The sequence below is a fragment of the Sorex araneus genome, chromosome 6 (assembly GCF_027595985.1).
Source record: "Sorex araneus isolate mSorAra2 chromosome 6, mSorAra2.pri, whole genome shotgun sequence".
Taxonomy (NCBI): Eukaryota; Metazoa; Chordata; class Mammalia; order Eulipotyphla; family Soricidae; genus Sorex; species Sorex araneus.
The window spans coordinates 43,683,814-43,701,296 of record NC_073307.1 but is presented as its reverse complement, the minus strand read 5'-3'; the positions used below and the strand labels follow the sequence as shown (position 1 = coordinate 43,701,296).

General features: G+C 48.5%; 1 protein-coding gene and 1 pseudogene across 2 annotated transcripts in view; one reads left to right on the top strand and one right to left on the bottom strand.

Moving 5' to 3' along the window:
• Positions 1-5,435: 5,435 nt before the first annotated feature.
• Positions 5,436-17,483, bottom strand: part of TICAM2 (TIR domain containing adaptor molecule 2) — a 15,404-nt gene continuing 3,356 nt past the window's right edge. Inside the window, exons 3-4 of one of the 2 annotated variants that reach the window (XM_055142172.1) lie at positions 15,908-16,016; positions 5,436-9,006 (exon numbers count right to left, since the gene is read on the bottom strand). In XM_055142172.1, coding sequence (XP_054998147.1) covers positions 8,300-8,995 — 696 coding nt within the window. In that variant the 5' untranslated portion in view covers positions 8,996-9,006; positions 15,908-16,016 and the 3' untranslated portion in view covers positions 5,436-8,299. Of the gene's footprint in view, positions 9,007-15,907; positions 16,024-17,483 lie in introns of those variants that run through there. The other variant, XM_055142173.1, reaches the window with a different exon arrangement.
• The window catches only part of LOC101539801 (ubiquitin-like-conjugating enzyme ATG3), a 12,658-nt pseudogene continuing 11,095 nt past the window's right edge, over positions 15,921-17,483 (top strand).

The following is a 17,483-nucleotide window of genomic DNA, read 5'->3' as shown; positions in this document are numbered from 1 at the left end:
AAATGACGGGGCTTTGGAGCAAGGCCCACACTTCGCAGTCAGACTTGGGGTTTAGCAATGAGCGGCGAGGGTTGAGGTGCACACGTCAGTGTCTGCAAATAGATGTTTCACTCCCTCCGCATTGAGGCCCGAGGCCCCAAGAGGGGGCCTTTGTGCTCACGCTGAGGCCTGAGGATCTTCCAAGGTGAAGGATGAGGTTTGCATTATCAAACAGTGCTAGAAGGGACAGAGCCCTGGGTACAATCTTGAACCTCCGGGTAGAAATCCAGTTGGCAATACGGGATAACAGGGTCTCCTGACCTCCTGTGCCCCATTCCAGGTGGGAAGCGAAAAGCATCTCCCAGCTTTCGTTCCCCAGCGGGCAAGGGGGTTTCCTGAGCCCCTGAGAGAGGGCTGAGTGGCATGGGTTACCCACTTCCTGACTCAAATGTCACGAATGTACCCGCCTCTTCTGAGTGTTGGACTTGAAAACAGACGATTTCCACACCGGGGTCATTCCCCGACTCTGACCTCAGCAGTCACGGTCTTGGCTGCCCGTCCAACTTCCTGCTTTTGAGTTTACCATCCAACTTCCCTGACTGGTCAGTCATGTGGTCACCACTTCCGTCCTCCCTGCCACGTTTCCTCCTCAAAGACTCTTACCCTCACCTCCCTAGCTTACGCACCTCTTGATATTGTAGGGGCTTCCCTCAATTTTCTTTGCATGCACATGGAAACAAGGCCTAATACCTTGGTTTAGAATCTTTACCCTGGGCCAGAGAGATAGTGTAGGGGTTAGGTACTTGCTTTGCATCCCACTGACACAGGTTCAAGTCCCTGGCATCACATGTGGTGGTGTGGTTCCCTGAGCACTATCAGGGGTTACTATTGAGCAGGGTGAGCAATAAACTCTGGGCAATTTACTGGGTGCTGGTCCCTGCCCACCCCCCCCCCAAAAAAAAACCTAAATAAATAAAGTCTCTTCTATGCATGCTGAAGGCGTCTGAGAATGAGGTCCAGAGTAGTTAAAATGGGAGGATCCTCTCCCCATTCCATTGTGTGGATCAGCTGTGTGGAGGCAGCAGTGACCGAGGGGACAGACATACAAGAAGGCTCTGCGTAAAGAGCTGTTCTAATCCTTCCCGCACACTATATTCCATATCATCCTTACAACGAGCCCAACCTGAGGTGCTGTCCTTGTTCTGGACACCGAGAAAGGTTAAGTGTCTTGCCGAAGATCACCACCCCTTGAGGGTGGGGCTGAAGGGGTCCAGCTTCCAAATCTAGGCCACTGACTTCTCGGCCACAGGGCTCCAGGGCGTGGGAGGAGAGCACCCTCGTGGACGTGGAAAGGATGAAAAAGAAGCAGGAAGGCCTGGGGAGTTTGGCGGTCCGGAAGTCAGTGCGCCTGCCCTGTGGAGGCAGCCCAAGCACCGATGGGTGTGGCCCCCAATGCCAACAGAAAAAGGAACAAATCCAGCTAGAAGGCCGTGACTCTGTCTCCTTCCTGTGCCCACGCAGTGACGAAGTGCTTTTCCTCCTACGAGGGTCACTCCTTTCCCCTCACTAGGCTGGCCCTGCCCCGCCTCTGTGGGGGCTGGTTCCCCGGAGCAGCCGGGTTTTCGCCCATGCAAGCACAGCTACCACAGGGGGGATGGCCCAGGAAAGGGAAAAGGGAAACGAAGAACTTGGGTTTGTTTCTTTATCATTATTACCGTGGTAAAAGATGCATAAAATGCATTAACTGTGTGTGCGTGACCCTCGGTGACATCAAGAACATTCACAAAGTCAAGCAGCCAAGACTACTACTGTCCGTTTCTACCTAGTCATCCCCCAAACAGAAGCTCTTTATCATAAAACCTAACTTCCTGTTCTCTCCCACTCGGCACGTTCTAACCTCAGTTCTACTTTCTGTCTTGAATGTGTCTATTCCAAGTACATCATTTTTTGGGGTAGAGGAATTGGGAACACACCTAACAGTGCTCAGGAATCACTCTCGAGATAGGGCTCGGGAACCAGATGTGGTGCTGGAGAGTGAACCAAAGTTGGCCACGTGCCAAGCAAGTGCCTGAACCCCTGCACTATCTCTCTGGCCCTCCAGGAGCTTCATGTTCATTGGATGAAACACTTTATCTGATGTTTGTGCATGTCTTATTTCATTTAGCATGATATTCCCTAAGTTGGTTCATGTTGTGGCATGTGTTAGAATCTTATTTTCTTAAAAAAAAAAAATATAGGGGGCTGGAGCGATAGCACAGCGGGTAGGGCGTTTGCCTTGCACGCGGCCGACCCGGGTTCAAATCCCAGCATCCCATATGGTCCCCTGAGCACCGCCAGGGGTGATTCCTGAGTGCAGAGCCAGGAGTAACCCCTGTGCATCGCCGGGTGTGACCCAAAAAGCAAAAAAAAAAAAAAAATATATATATATATATATATATATATATTTATTTGGGGCCACACCTGGCAGTGTTTGGGGTTTACTTCTGGCCTATGCTCAGGGATCACTCCTGGCAGTGACAGGGGACCCTACACAGGTCTATGGGGTGCTGTGAATCAAACTTAGGTTGGCTGTGTACAAGGAAAGTGAATTTAATGCCATTAGTTTATCAAAATTTTATTTAAATATTTATTAAATTTGTAAAATTATTTTATAAAATAATTAAAATATATCTCCATCTCTGTCCTTTCTTGTTATTTCTTCCTTCTCAGGGTGAAATAATATTGCATTATATGTAAGGAACTGGATTTTTGTTGGTTTGTTTTTGAGACCACAGCCTAGTACCAGGAATTGAACCCTGGCTTCTCACGCACAATGCATGTGAAACTTGAATATTCAACAAGGATCTAAGTATTTTTCGAATGTTTTTTGCAGTTCTCAGGGGACCATATACGGTGCCAGGAATTGAGCCAGGGTGAGCCACATGCAAGGTCAGTGCCTTGATCCCTGGACCGCCTCTCCAGTATGGACTTGAACTTTTAACGGAAACCTTTGAGACCTCCTACCTTGATTTCTTAAGGTAGAAACTCAATGGTCTCTATGTCTAGGCTACATGGTTCAGGGTGTTTGTTTCTTAGGGCTGGAAGAATCCTGACACATTCGGCTCAACTCACATTCCCCTACTCTAGGGTAGGCACCAAATAATCAAGATGGGAGACTCTGATGTGTGGCAAAATTTCCAGAATTTGCCCACATGTGTTAATCTACAACTATAGAAGTGTATACATACAACTAAGCCCACGCCTTCACCTCTTTTTATCCTGTTTGTCTGTTTTTGTCACTATGGTAAGGCCACGCCCAGCCGTACTCGGGTGTTCAGATGATGCAGGGGACCAAACCAGGGTCCTGAAATGGAAGCCGTGTGCTCTACCACTGGAACCCCAACCCTGGTCCCTTCCCAGTGAGACAGTCCTTTGTTAACAATGATTCATTTTGACATATATGGTGATTCACGCGATTCACATTTTTCATCCTAAGAGAATGTATCAGACTCCAGACTGGAATGAAGCCTGCTTTCAAAACACTTTCTCACAGACTTCATTGGAATAAGAATCAAGGTTAGTCAAGGATAAGGAAGAACAAACATTGATTTGAAAAACACATCAGGACTGGCGAGAGCGCGCAGAGGGCTGGAGCACAGCCTGGCATGCTCACGGCTTTGAGTGCCATCCTGGCACCACCTGAACCCCACTCCAACACTGCTGGGTGGTCCTGGTGGTCCAGCATTGCCGAGTCAAAGTAGCACCACACTGTCAGGCCTGAGTGTTGAACCATCTGACCCAGCTAGCTCGTGTCCCTGGGAGTGGGTCTAGGCCCCCAAAGCACTGCTTGGGAAATTGCCCTTGTTGTAAGCAGATGGGGGGCCCAGTCAGTGTACTTTTTTGAAAATAACAGAACTTTAAAAAAAAATGTTAAATTACAAGCTTTCATGTTTGGGTTACAATCACACAATGATCAAACACCCATCCCTCCACCAGTGCACATTTCCCACCACCAGTATCTTTGGTATAACCCCCCTTTTCCACCCTCCCCCAGCCTCTGTGGCAGACAATATTCCCCATACTCTCTCTCTACTTTGGGGCATTATGGCTTGCAGCACAGACACTAAGAGGTCATCATGTTTGGTCCGTTATCTGCTTTCGGCACACATCTCCCATCACGACTATTCCTCCAGCCATCATTTTCTTAGTGATCCCTTCTCTATTCCATCTGCCTTCTCCCCTCCACTCGTGAAGCAGGCTTCCAGCTATGGGGCAATCCTCCTGGCCCTTGTATCGACTGTCCTTGGGTGTCAGTCTCATGTGATGAAAAATAACAGAACTTAAGAAGAGATTCCCTTGCCCTGAGGTGTAGCCCAAGGGCATGAAGACCACATGCCTCTGAGGCACAAATGCTGAGCTGTCTGAAGAAGAGAAACTGGGGACCAGCCACATGCAGAAATCCAAGGCCCTACCAGGGAAGGGTGAATGCCTCAGAAAAGGAGAAAACGATAGAAGAACCTGAAGTCTCATGAATCTGATAAAGAGATCATCAACACCACAAAAGATGAAGTTAGAAAACCATTAACAGTGCAAGACTTTCCGTGACAATACAAAGATGAACTTTTGTGTAGGCAAAAATTCAGGAAAAATCCCACTTGGAAGAATTGTACAGAGATTCCTCCCGAAAGCCATCCGGGCTCGCTCATATCAGGCTCACGTTCTCCCTTGAGCATGGGTCTTGCTTGCTTGTCTCTATTTCTTTGCTTATCTCCACTCTGGAGAAGCCTGTGTTCTCTCCTGAATACCTACTTCTCCCTTTCACATCTTTCTAAATGTTTCAATAAAAATTATCTTTGAGGGGCTGGAGTGATAGCACAGCGGGTAGGGCATTTGTCTTGCAGGTGGCCAATCAGGGTTCGATTCCCAACATCCCATATGGTCACGCGAGCACCGCCAGGAGTGATTCCTGAGTGCAGAACCAGGAGAAATCCCTGACCATTGCCGGGTGTGACCCCACCAAAAAAAAAATAAGAAAAAACAAATTATCTTTGAGGTCAGAGTGATTGCACAGCAAATAGGGTGCTTGCCTTGCATACAGCCAACTTGGGTTTGATCTCCAGCACCCCATATGAGCCAACCCAGAGTGATTTCTGAGTACAGAGCCAGGAGTAAGCCCTGAGCACTGCTGGGTGTCACCAAGAAATCCCTCCAAGCCTACTTTACTTCACTATTTTGCCTCCTCTTGAAATTCTTTTCTGTGAGGGAAGGTGACAGACCCATAGTGCCTTGCTGAGGTTGAGACTGACCCAATCTAGGCCAGGCATTTCTCCAAGCACAGGTGGCTGAGGTAGGTTGAGCAGAGAGGTAGAAACATTCTTTTCTCAGTCAATCTTGTTTGCTCCCCATTTTATTGAGTCACCAGAAACACCGCAAAAAATACACCATCCAGTGGACAGGAGCAATAGTACAGTGGGTAAGGCACTTTGCCTTGCATGTGGCTGACCCGGGTTTAACCTCCAGCATCCCATACGATTCCCCAGCCCTGCGAGGAATAATTCCTGAGTGCAGAGCCAGGAGTAGCTCATGAGCATCACCATGTGTGGACTCAAAACAACAACAAATTATACACACATATTTGTTGTTGTATACATATGTATAGATGTATATGTATATATATATACACATTTATGTACACACATTATCCAATGGGATGCAATCAGATATCAGATCTTTGCTGGTGGAGAAGCATGTATTACACACATACAGCAGTGTAAAGCTAACCTCCTGGAATTCTGTGGTGTTGTGAGATATTGATAAATAATAATATCATGCAGAATCAATTACCCAGGCATGGCAAGTATGAAGGAAAGGAATTCAATGCTATATTAGCATATAAAATGCTAGATACAGGGAATAGTATAGGGGAACATGAATATTCATTATTAAAATGAAAAGGTTAAACATGAATAAATAGTAAGCAACTAGAATGGAAAGGAAGCTTTCATTTAGATGTCTGTGTGCAGTGAGAACAATGTCTTCCTTGCCAAATACTAGCAGAGCAGAGTGTGTCATTTACATCCAGGGTTATGAGGAAACGCTCCATATAGAACATTTTGGTTCAAGGCTATGAAGAGGCAGATCTCAGTACTATCCAAGGGGATACAAAAAGGCGGGGGAAAGAGAAAGAAAAATTAGGCCAAAGTTCCTTCTAAAAACCACTCCAAGGAAGGTTTGGAGGGATAGCACAGTGGGTAGGGCGTTTGCCTTGCATGCGGCCAACCTGGGTTTGATTCCCAGCATCCTATGTGGTCCCCTGAGCACCACTAGGAGTAATTCCTGAGTGCAGAGCCAGGAGTAACATTTGTGCACTGCCAGGTGTGACCCCAAAAGTAAAAAAAAAAACCACTTTAAGGGGGTTAGAGAAATAGTATAGCAGATTAGGTGCTTGCCTTGCATGAAGTTGACCTGGGTTCAGTCCGCAATATCCCATCTGGTCACCCAATCTCCAGGAGTGATCCCCAAGGGCTGAGCCAGAAGTGAATGTTAAGCACAGCCCCCAAACAAACATAGAACAAAAAAAGAAAAAATACTTTAAGGGGCCTGAGAGATAGTATAGGAGTCAAGACAGGTACCTGCCACTGACCCAGGTTCAATCCCAGCACCACATGCCCTGCCCCAAGCATTGTCCGGTGCAGCCCTAGGGGCGCCCATCACCACTGGGATGGCCCAGGTATGCCCGGGGCCTCAGGCTGGCGTGGCACTGTCTCAGACCCTCACATTGCCTGGCTGGCAGAACAGTGCCAGGAGCCCCCACACTCCTGAGCCCCAGTTTGGAAGGATCCCAAATATGCACAATCCTTGAAAAGAATCTGCATGAAGTGGGTGTTGTAGCTTTTGCTGTGCGCCTGGAAGTTTAAATGGTCAGCAAGGTAAATCCCTGCCATGCCCTCAGGCCAACACCTTCCCTCGCAAGCACAGGCAGCCCCCTCCTCTCTAGCTCCGTCTTCCTCATTGCCTTTTCTGGTTCCTGCTGGTCCGCATCCTGAGAGGGGACAACCCAATCCTTTCATGTCATAGCTAAAAGGTGGGCTAGCGGCAGGTCCACGGTCACCTTCATCTCCAGGGGCAGAGGCTGAGCTCTGCTTGGTTCTACCTTCTACCCCCATAACCAAAGAAGATTCTGATTCCATCCTCTTCTCCAGTTCATACCGGAAGGTTCTCCCAAACCCCAGTCCAAAAAGGTGAAGGCAGAGCCTACAAACATAGCAGCTGTCCTGAGCGAAGTCGTCTTATTTCAGAGGAGAAGTCTGGCCAGGACTCCCAGTTCCAGTGCTCAGGAGCATTGGGACAATGTTCTGGAGGCCGAGGTGGTTTGGCGTGGAGAGTTTGTGCCGGAAGTTTAGGCTCCTCCAACAGCACACGAGGTACCAACTGGGGTGGAAGCAGCTGCCAAGATGCCAAGTCCAGGAGGCGGGGGAACCTGCTAGACTGGATCCTGCTGACGTGCCCTCAGACTTGGATAGTCAGTCTGGGATCTCTAATCCTGTGTCCCTCTTTCCAGGTGACTGAGCGGGTAAGTAGACATGGCCACACTCAGGTGAAGGGCCTCACTAGGGAAAGTGTGGAACTCTCTCGGGGGGGCATTTCTTTCTGCTTATCTTTGAACAAAAATCAGCAAGGGAAGATCTTATTGCATTAAAAAAAACATAGCTAATCGTACAACATTTTGCTAAGCATTCCACATGAGAAATAAACATTGAGAAACTTGTCAAGAACTAGAAAGATAAGGGGTTGGAGTGATAGCACAGTGGGTAGGGCGTTTGCCATGTACACAGTTGACCCGGGTTCGATTCCCAGCATCCCATATGGTCCCCTGAGCACCGCTAGGGGAAATTCCTGAGTGCAGAGCCAGGAGTGACCCCTGTGCATCACTGGGTGTGACCCAAAAAGCACAAAAACAAAAAACAAAAGAACTAGGAAGATGAAAATTCCTTGAAATGAATAGAGAGAGAGAGAGCTCGGCAGGGTGAGTGCTGTGGGAGCCCCAGGCCCAAGACCCAATATCTCTTGGTCCCTCTCCTTCCCCAGCATCACTGAGAGGGACCCCCTCATCACAGCTGGGTGCGCCCTCTAAAAAAATCAAACTGAAATTGACAACTTGAGTTTATCAAAGCAGCAAAGACAGCAACCGCAAACCTGCATGATTTTATGGATTGTCTCGCAGACATTACTTCTCTGAGGCTCCTGGCAAACAGAGGTTCTCTCCAGTTTAATCTTTCCCTAGAAACTGCTTTCTCAAATGGAGATGAAGCCCACCGGGTCTGCGGGGGCCTGTGCTCTGTCAGGCAGAGAGCTGCCCGTGAACGGCACTTCTCATCTCCTTCCATATCACCTGCTGGGTCTCGTACACAGATTCCTGAAAGATCCTCTCCACTTGGGTGGCAAAGCCTCGGCTGCCCTCCTCCAGGGCATTGATGCTGCGCAGGGCCAAGGGTGTCCGTTCGCGGGGCAGGGGGTTGTGCAGCGGCCGCATGGGGATGACCGAGTTGTACTTGTGCTGCCTGTTGACGGAGTTCATGAGCGACGTGTCGAACTGGAACCTGCACCAGGTATCTCGCAGGAAGTTCTCGGTCAGCAGTAAGATGGTCCAGGCTGAGCCGTTGACGGCGTCGTCCAGGTTCTGCAGGTGCTGCCGGCCACATGGCATCTCCGCGAAGATGATCCCGGGTTTGATGCCAAAGTCGTTCTGCAGCAGACTCTGGACTCGGAGGGCCTCGAGTATGTCCTCTTGTGCGTGGAGGATCACAAACTTGAGGAACACTTCATCCTCATCCTCTTCTGCCTTCTCCCCCACTCCTCCTGCTCCCTCCGGTTTCTCTGGGGCATCAGACTGTGACACCTGCTGTCCTACGTTTGTCTCCACACAGTCACCTTTATCCCACAAGAAAGACAGAGGACAGGGATGGAGTTTAGACTTGCCACCACCCATGATAAACATCCAAGTCAGGAGAAGGCAGCTGGATTTATTTCTCAGCATATCTTTTCATTCTAAAAGGAAAAATAACATGGAAGGAAAATATTGTGATTCGAATAAAGACATCAAAATGGACATTAATAATAAAAAAATTCAGCCCAAAAAGCTTGAAAAGGAGACAGTAATTGGGGTCTAAGGAAGAGATGCCAAATACACTGCTGGTCTTTTGTAAGCTTCAAAAGGGCTCTCACGGATAGGGAGGGTATGAGAAACAGAGAGTCCAAGGAATTATAATCATGGCAACAGAAGGAGACATTTGGAGACTTTAAATAGTATTAGCACTATCTGGATTGAAATAGATCACTGTTGGGGCCAGAGAGACAGCTCAGAACGCTAGGGTGAGTGCCCCTCCAGTGAAAGTTTCAGGCTCAATTCAATTCTCAGCACCACATGAGAATTTCTCCACTCAAACCACCCAAGCATTGCTAAGAGTGGTTAGCAACAAATAAAATAAGACACATTACTTTAGAATTTCAGTGAAAAGGTGCTATTCCACTCTATTCATCTGAAACTTCAATCCCTTCCTTTATCCGATTACTGGATAGACTAGAAATAGGAACATTTAAAGAAACAGAATACTCAAATACAAAAGACAAGAGTTATTTTGGATCACACATAATAACAGAATATGACTATAATTAGCTCTGCCAACTCAGTATGAAGGAAAGAGTGAAATTTCAAATGAAATTATGACCAGGCTGAGAGATGGTTGGTTAGCAAGACAGATAGATGTATGAATAAATGAATGAGAGGATGACGGGTGGATAGGTCAATTGGATCAGTGGATGGAGGGAGGGAGGGGTGAGTGGTAGGTGGATGAAAGGGTGGATGAATAGATCAGTTGTATTAATAGCGATGGAGGTATGGGTGGGTGGGTTAATGGATGAGTGGGTAGGTAGGTGAATGAATAGTTGGACCCATGGGTGGTGGACAATAGGTTGGGGATGCATCGAAAGATGAGTGGGTGGGTGGATATATAGATGGATGGATGGATGGATGGATGGATGGATGGATGGATGGATGGATGGATATGATACCTGGGTGTCCTGTGTAGGATGTTTATTTAGGCATCAAGTTAGGCTTGCTCCTATCCCCCACCATTGCCCAGGTAAGAAAACTGAAGCCCACACAGTAGATCAATGGAGAGCCAGGAGTAGGCTGGGATCTCCCTCCTCTCACCCCATGGGCTGCCTCTGCTCTCTTGAAGACATGAGTCCTGGGCTGCAGATTTGTCTGACTCCAGCTGTCTCCCAAGCTAGCTCCCCTCTAAGAGGGATCCACTCCCAGAAAGGCCCTAAGGAAAGGCTGCTCTTGGGACAGGCACACGGGCTCAAAGGATTTTTGTTTCTGTTTTTGTTTGGGCTTTTGGGACACATCCAATGGTGCTCAGGAGTTACTTCTGGCTCTGCACTCAGTAATCACTCTTGGCAAGCTCAGGGGACCATATGGGATTACGGGGTTGAATTCTAGTTGGCCACCTGTAAGGCAAGCACCCTACCTTATGTACTCTTGCTCCAGCCCCTCAGAGCTGTTTTGTCTGTCTAGGATGAGACATGACTGCGCTGGTGCTACTGGTGAAAAAGGTAGCGAGTAGGAAGGAATACCCATTTCCAGCTCATCCTGGAAATACTGACAAAAACAGCTTCACATCTCATAGTAAAATGAATGTCTCAGTTTAAAAGTGAAGTTTGGGAATAAGGACTTAGGTGTCTTTCCCAGTAAAATCAGCAAAGAATTACTGTGTAAACTCCTTTTATTAAAAAAAAATTAAAAATAGAAGAGCATTAGATTTGCATTGCAGTTGAAATTACTGAAAAAATTCTACAGATAATCTTGGCCCTGCCACTAATCATACTCCCAAACAGGCAGTTTCAAGGGGGATCAAAAGATTCTTTGATCAAAAGACAGAAAATTTAGAATAAGTAAATATAGGCTCTGATTTTCAAATGTGAGCCCATAGGCTATATTCCAGAACATTTAAAAATTTACTCTTCATCTTTCAAGAAGAAATTTTATCTACAAAATTTAAGTAGTTCAGTGGTAGAGCCTTGCATGTGTGAGATCTGGCCTTGACCCCCAGCACTGCAAAACAAAATAGACAAAGTTAGGGGTAGTTCTGGGTGTAGCCCCAAGCACCACTGGGTGTGGCCCCCAAACTAATGAATAGTATGGTAACATAAAGAACATATAGTAGCATAAAGAACACATCTAGCAATCTGTACCCAAATAACTCATCTTTAGAAGAACCATTCAACAAAAGCAGGGAAAGAGCATATGAGGAGAAAAAACAAACAAACAAACAAACAAACAGAAACCATACAGAAAGTTCCTTTCTCCCTGCATATGAAGAAGTAAAAGGGCCTGCTGCTGTGTTTGGGGGTGAAGGGCTGTGGACCATGCCCATCACTGATCATGTCTGCATGTCACCCTGACCAGTCAGCAGTACAAGCATCCAGTGCCCATTGCCACCTGCCTGATCACAGAGCATCCAAGTACCCAGTGCCCACTCTCAAGCACTCTTCTAATGCATAACAACTCTAAGAGCCCCATCCCTCCATCTCAAATAAAACCAACCCTAGTGGGACTCTTCATGGGATAGCATCAATTGCTGACTTCTGCTTTTGCATTATGGAAAAGAATGCTTTACTAGGCAAAGTAGCAAAAGCAGCTTCTCTCTGTATGAGAAAATAACTGCCACACCATTTGGAAGTGGGTATTGACTGGAAGTGCTGATTAAAATGATGAGAGCTTTTTCCTTAAGATAGCTTTGTTAAACGCCTTCCGCCCAGATATGATCCGGAGCTGCGGTGCGAGAAACGGACCCTCTGCTCCTAAAGACTTTGATCGAGAGGTCTTCTAACCCATTTTGGCACCCGGAGCGGCTTCTGGCAGAAATGCATCTTGACTGTGAACTGAGCTAAAATATCAGAAACCCAAAACCGTGCGGCCGCAATAGTGGCTGCTCGAACTCAGAGTCTTCACTCTCAGCAATGAAAAGAAATTATTAAATGATGCCTTTTCAGCAGGCCTGATTGTTGGGGAAAAATTCCAAACAAAAATAGTGAATTCTCTATTGAAATATTGAATGTATTCAAAGTATAGAGAGAATAAAGTGAAGATCATTAGCTACTTAGGTGGGGGGTAGGTGGGAGGGGGTATATTGGGGTTCTTGGTGGTGGAACATGTGCACTGATGAAGGGATGGGGGTTTAATCAGCATATGACTGAGACTTAAACCTGAAGCTTTGTAATTTTTTTCACAGTGATTCAATAAAATAAAAACTTTAAAAAAAGAGATAGCTTTGTTAAACCAACTTGACAGCAGTTTATTCTTAATGACTAGCTGCCACCAGGTAAGTGTACTTGAAGGAATATGATCAATTTTCACATAAAGAGTCAAGAGTCAGGGAGGAAAGGCCTGGGGTTCATCCCTGATACCACACAGGGGAAAAAAAAAAGTATTGAGTGATTTAGGGTAAAATGGTATGTCAAGACAGCACAAAATCTTTTGAAAGATATAAAAGTGATGGCTGGAGATATGTATATATATATATGTATATATATATATAGTTTAACGAGTAGGGCACTTGTCTTCTTGCCTTGCATGCAGCCAACCGGAGTTTGATTCCCAGCACCCCATATGGTCTCTTGAGCATCATAAGGAATGACTCCTGAGCACAGAGCCAGGAGTAAGTCCTGGGCACAGATAGGTATGGCTCAACAACCAAAAAAATTAAAATAAAATAAAAGCAAAAACAGCCATCACAAAAAAAGAAAGTCATGTCTTATTTTTCTTAAATGCAGTCGGCAAAAAAATCAAGCATGATGTGCTGCTGCTCCAACTTCCAAGCTCTTCCACCACCCTAAAGAGACTAGAGAGAAGAAAGTTCCTGACAAGATCTGAAAAGCATCTCTGATCTCAAGCATCTGTGATCGCTCATCTGAAGGGAAAGAGCAAGGACACAGGCAGGGGAAGACTAAAAGACTGTGCTGAGCTCTGCCTTTCCCATCAGCAGGTGGGAGACAGTTTGCCTTCCCTACTCCCCCCACTTGCCCCAGAAAAGATCTCAGATCACAGCTACCAATAACCACTGACCACAGTCCAAGTGAGACAATCATAGAAATGTGGAAAAATCAGAAAGAAGCCTTTAAGCCGAGGTTGGGAAGTGAATGGGGTCAGGTCTGAGATGTGTCCCTCCACTTTATCTGAAGGCAAAAGAGAGTCCCAACAGAATCCCCCACATCACATGAAAGTAAGATCAAAAGAAGACTGTGGTCAACACACATAACTGGTTGGTATGTAAAAATATTACAAGGAAGAGGCTGGAGCAATAGCACAGCGAATAGGGCATTTGCCTTGCACACAGCCAACCCAGGTTCGATTCCCAGCATCCCATATGGTCCCCTGAGCACTGCCAGGGGTAATTCCTGAGTGCAGAGCCAGGAGTAACCGCTGTGCATCGCCGGGTGTTAAAACCCAAAAAGAAAAAAAAATTTACAAGGAAATAGAAAAGAATAGAGGGGCCAGAGAGAGGTTGTACATGGATTAAGGGATTTGCCTTGTACACTGCCAACTCGATTCAATTCCCTGAGTACTACTACTCGAGGTTCACTCCTGAACACAGAGCCAAGAGTACCCCTTGAGTATCACAGGGTAATGGCCCAACCTCCCACCCCACCCCCATCCCACAGACAGCAACAACAACTGAAGGGTGAAAAGATGTTTATCAAGAGGTGAAGGTAGAAAAAAAAAGCTGTCATTTTCCACAATTGTGGAATCCTACGTAGCCACAGATAGCGTTGCTTTAGTTTGCTTCTTGTGGTGCTGAGGATGGAATCCAGGCCCTTGCACACGAAGAGCCAATATTCTTCTGCTGAGCCATATCCCGGTCCTACCACTGTTTCCATTTAGGAAGGGAGGGGATCTGGTTTGGGGGCCACACCCAGCACTGCCCAGTGGATATTCCGGCCATGGGTGGGTAGCGGCAGCCCTCTCACCTGCTTCATCTTCCTCAGTCAAAGCAGCAAATCCCCTTCCTTAGGGACGGCCCCAAATGGCAATCTCATCTTGGGGTGGGGGTGGGAGTCCCCAGAGGTGCTCAGGGGACCCTTCCTTGCATCTATCGGGATGAACTGTTCAATGCGAGAGTCTCAGGACACAGTGGGATCTGCAGAGGCCATCCCCTGGGGAGTGCTGCGGGTCTGGAAACTCACCCTGGCCATGGGGTGCGGGGCTGCGTGTACCCTCATCCCTGAACTATTCTCCCCACCCCATTGCATTTGGGAACAATACTGGATGGAGCCCGCGGAACAGTCTGCAGGGTTACTGCTCCATGCCAGCACAGTGGCTGATTAGTCCCTGTGTGTACCCCTCAACACCCCCCCATCCTTCCCTACTCCAGGTTTTGGTGGCTGCAGGAGACCCCGTGAGCACGCAGTGGGGCCCACCCAGAACATACTCTTCCTGCAGCAAGAGGTTCCAAGGGCTTTGGCACCGCCAATCCTCTCCTTCTGGCCCTGACTAATAACTCTCACCTAAGGCCCGAGAGATAGTACAGGCACGAATACATTGCTTTGAGCACCACCAGGGGTCACTCCTGAGCACAGGATCAGGAACAGCCACTGACCACCACCAGGTGTGGCCCCAAACCAAACCCAACAACAAAATATAAAACCTTGCAAAAGGGGGCAGAGAAGTAGTGCAGCAGGTAGGGTGCTTGCCTCGCATGTGGCCAAGCTGGTTTCTGTCCCTGGCACCCCACATGGTCCCCCAAGTCCCATCAGGAGTGGTCCCTGAGCAGAGTCGGGAGTAAGCCCTGAGCACTGCTGGATGGTCCAGAAAACAAAACAAAAGCCACAAAGCCATGCACAGTCACAGCACCGCCTCTGCCTCTTCCATGCTAGCCTCTTCCCCCAACCTGGCCCTTGGGAGTTGCTTTTACGCACCAGCTTGAAGTGGCTGTGGCATCCAGCAGGGGTCCGACCCGGAGCAGACGTGGCTGTGTGGTCTTTTCTCAGACGGGACAAGCATTGTCACCAGGAACACTGACTGTGCTCCAGAACACGAGCGACTCTCACCCAGCAAGTGGGGAGACCTTCAGAGCCACCCTCAGGGCCCCCAGAAAAGAGGGAAGTCAAGTCCGCCTCCAGATGGCCACGAGCAGATCCTGCCCACTCCCAGCTCTCAGACCTGAAACTGCTCATCAGCACTTGCCAGTGTCCTAAGCTCTGCACATCTGGGGTTTGCTGGCTCCCCGGACTGCACGGACAAATGCCTGAAAAGAAATCTCCGCTCTTGCTCTCTCGCAGTCGGGGCTGTTTCTCCAGGGAACCCTAATTCCTTCCTTCGGAGAGCGTTGCTGTAGGATTCAGAGTCAGCGTCTGCATTTTACTAACATGTTGACTCCTCAACGGTAGAAGGAGGAGCCATCACCAGTGACAGTTTGCTACTAAAATATAAAAGAAAGTGCATGCTGGGGCAGATCTCAGCATGTCAGGTGTGCACAGCACAGGGTTTGGGGACCTGCCTTGCGTGCAGTTCACCCTGGTTTGATCCCAGGCTGAACTGAGGATCTCATATCCTCCCTTCTCCCCAGTAGCTGGAGAATTCCCCCAGCCCAGAGCTGGGAGTACCCACTGAGCACTCCCCAGTGTGGCCCAAATACACCCCTCCCCTCTAAAACACACATACACACACACACACACACACACACACACACACACACACACACACACACACACACACTTTTCTGTCTGTCCACGTGCTTACCACAGAGAAAACTCAGGATTTCAATCACCGCCCCCGACACGCTAAAAGCAAAGTTATCCTTGAGCCTCCGGCCATGGAGAGCCACTTGTTCTCTTTCCTACCCGAACAGCACCACCCTGTGGAGAGCAGGTGTTGTGCAAAACTTACTCTGCACCGAGGCATGCCCGGTTTTCCGGGTGACACCAGGAGAAGCAATGAGGACCCACTGACCCCTCACGCGGGGACAGCAGCTGCGCCCAGCAGTCCAGGCCACCACCTGCAGCAGGAAACACATGTGAACGTAAGGCAGAGGAGAGAGGGGGCCTTTCTGACACAGTCGGCCACGTTTGCCAAAACTCTGGGGGTGGAAGGGTTCTACCCCCGCATCACAGCCCCTGCCCACCTTGACGCTCTGTGGGGTATAGCCCTGGGAGGCCCTCGACACCTTTGCACCCTAAAGCATTACAGGCCTGAGCAGTGAATCATCTGGCCAGGCTTGGCTGAGTACCACTGGGAGGGGACCTTAGACTCCCCTGAGCACTGCTTGGGAGCACCCTCACCCCTCCCAAATACCAACATGGGAACGTCAGAGGGCCAAGATCATGATGTTCATTGGACACTTCTATGGCATTTCTCAGGCCCACATACGTGGGGCTGGGGAGTGGAGTGAGAGAAGAATGGGAAGAAGGAGGGTTCGAAAGTCGAAGAGAACCGAGGTAGCACATTCAGGACTTTGGATCTGACTCTAGGACAGAGGGAAAGTGCTGGAGGTATTGAGCAAGAGCAGGGCAGGACCTGACTTGCTTTACCCACAAGAAGAGGATCCTGAGAGTGAGCAGGGCATGGACAGGTGGAGGGATGGGTTGGGGGGGAACAGTCGACTGGGATGCAGCCATGACACAACTGAGCAGTCAGAGTCTGGGCCTGCCGCAGGGGTGGTGACAAGGCCAAGCAGAGGGAGAGGAGGCACCATAGACAAGGGTAAGCCTGGCCTGTGTGTAACTGGTGGGGGTGCCTTTCACTGAGATGAATGAGGGCTGTGTTACTGGGAGGGGTTAGGCCATGCCCAGGGATGGTGGGGTGCTGGGGCTCAGGGATCCAGCCAGGACTGGCAGTGTGCAAGGCAAGGCAAACACCTTAACCTCTGCACCACCTCCCTGGCCTTGGTTTTGTGTTTTTGGTTTTTTTTTTTTTTTGGATCACACCAGATGATGCTCAGGGGTTACTCCTGGCTCTGCACTTAAGAATCACTCCTGGAGGCCTTCCGAATGGGATGCCGGGGATCAACCCCTAGTTGGCTGCGTATAAGGCAAAGGCCCTCCGCACTGCACTGTCGCTCCGGCCCCAGTGTGTTATTAAATAGAGGTCAATGAGGGTCTGGAGAGGTAGTACAACAAACAGGGCACTTGTCCTGCACATGGCAGACCTGGTTTGATCCCTGGAACCCCATATGGTCCCCCAAACCACACCAGCAACCACTCCTGTGTGCAGAGCCAGGAGTAAGCCCGGAGCACCACTGCGTGGAACCAAAAATAAAAAACAAAACAAAAAAATAAAGATCAAGGCGCCCCTCAAAGTATATTTCTGTGAGGCCACACCTGCTCCTTCCAGCTAGGTTTATTAGCCCACATCCATGATCAATTCCATCAGCTCTCCTGTTCCTTAATCTATGTGCAAACTCGCCAAGGGTCTGCATTGCTAGCTGGAGAGCAAGCAGGGCGCTTGCAGAATGCTACTGAATCAC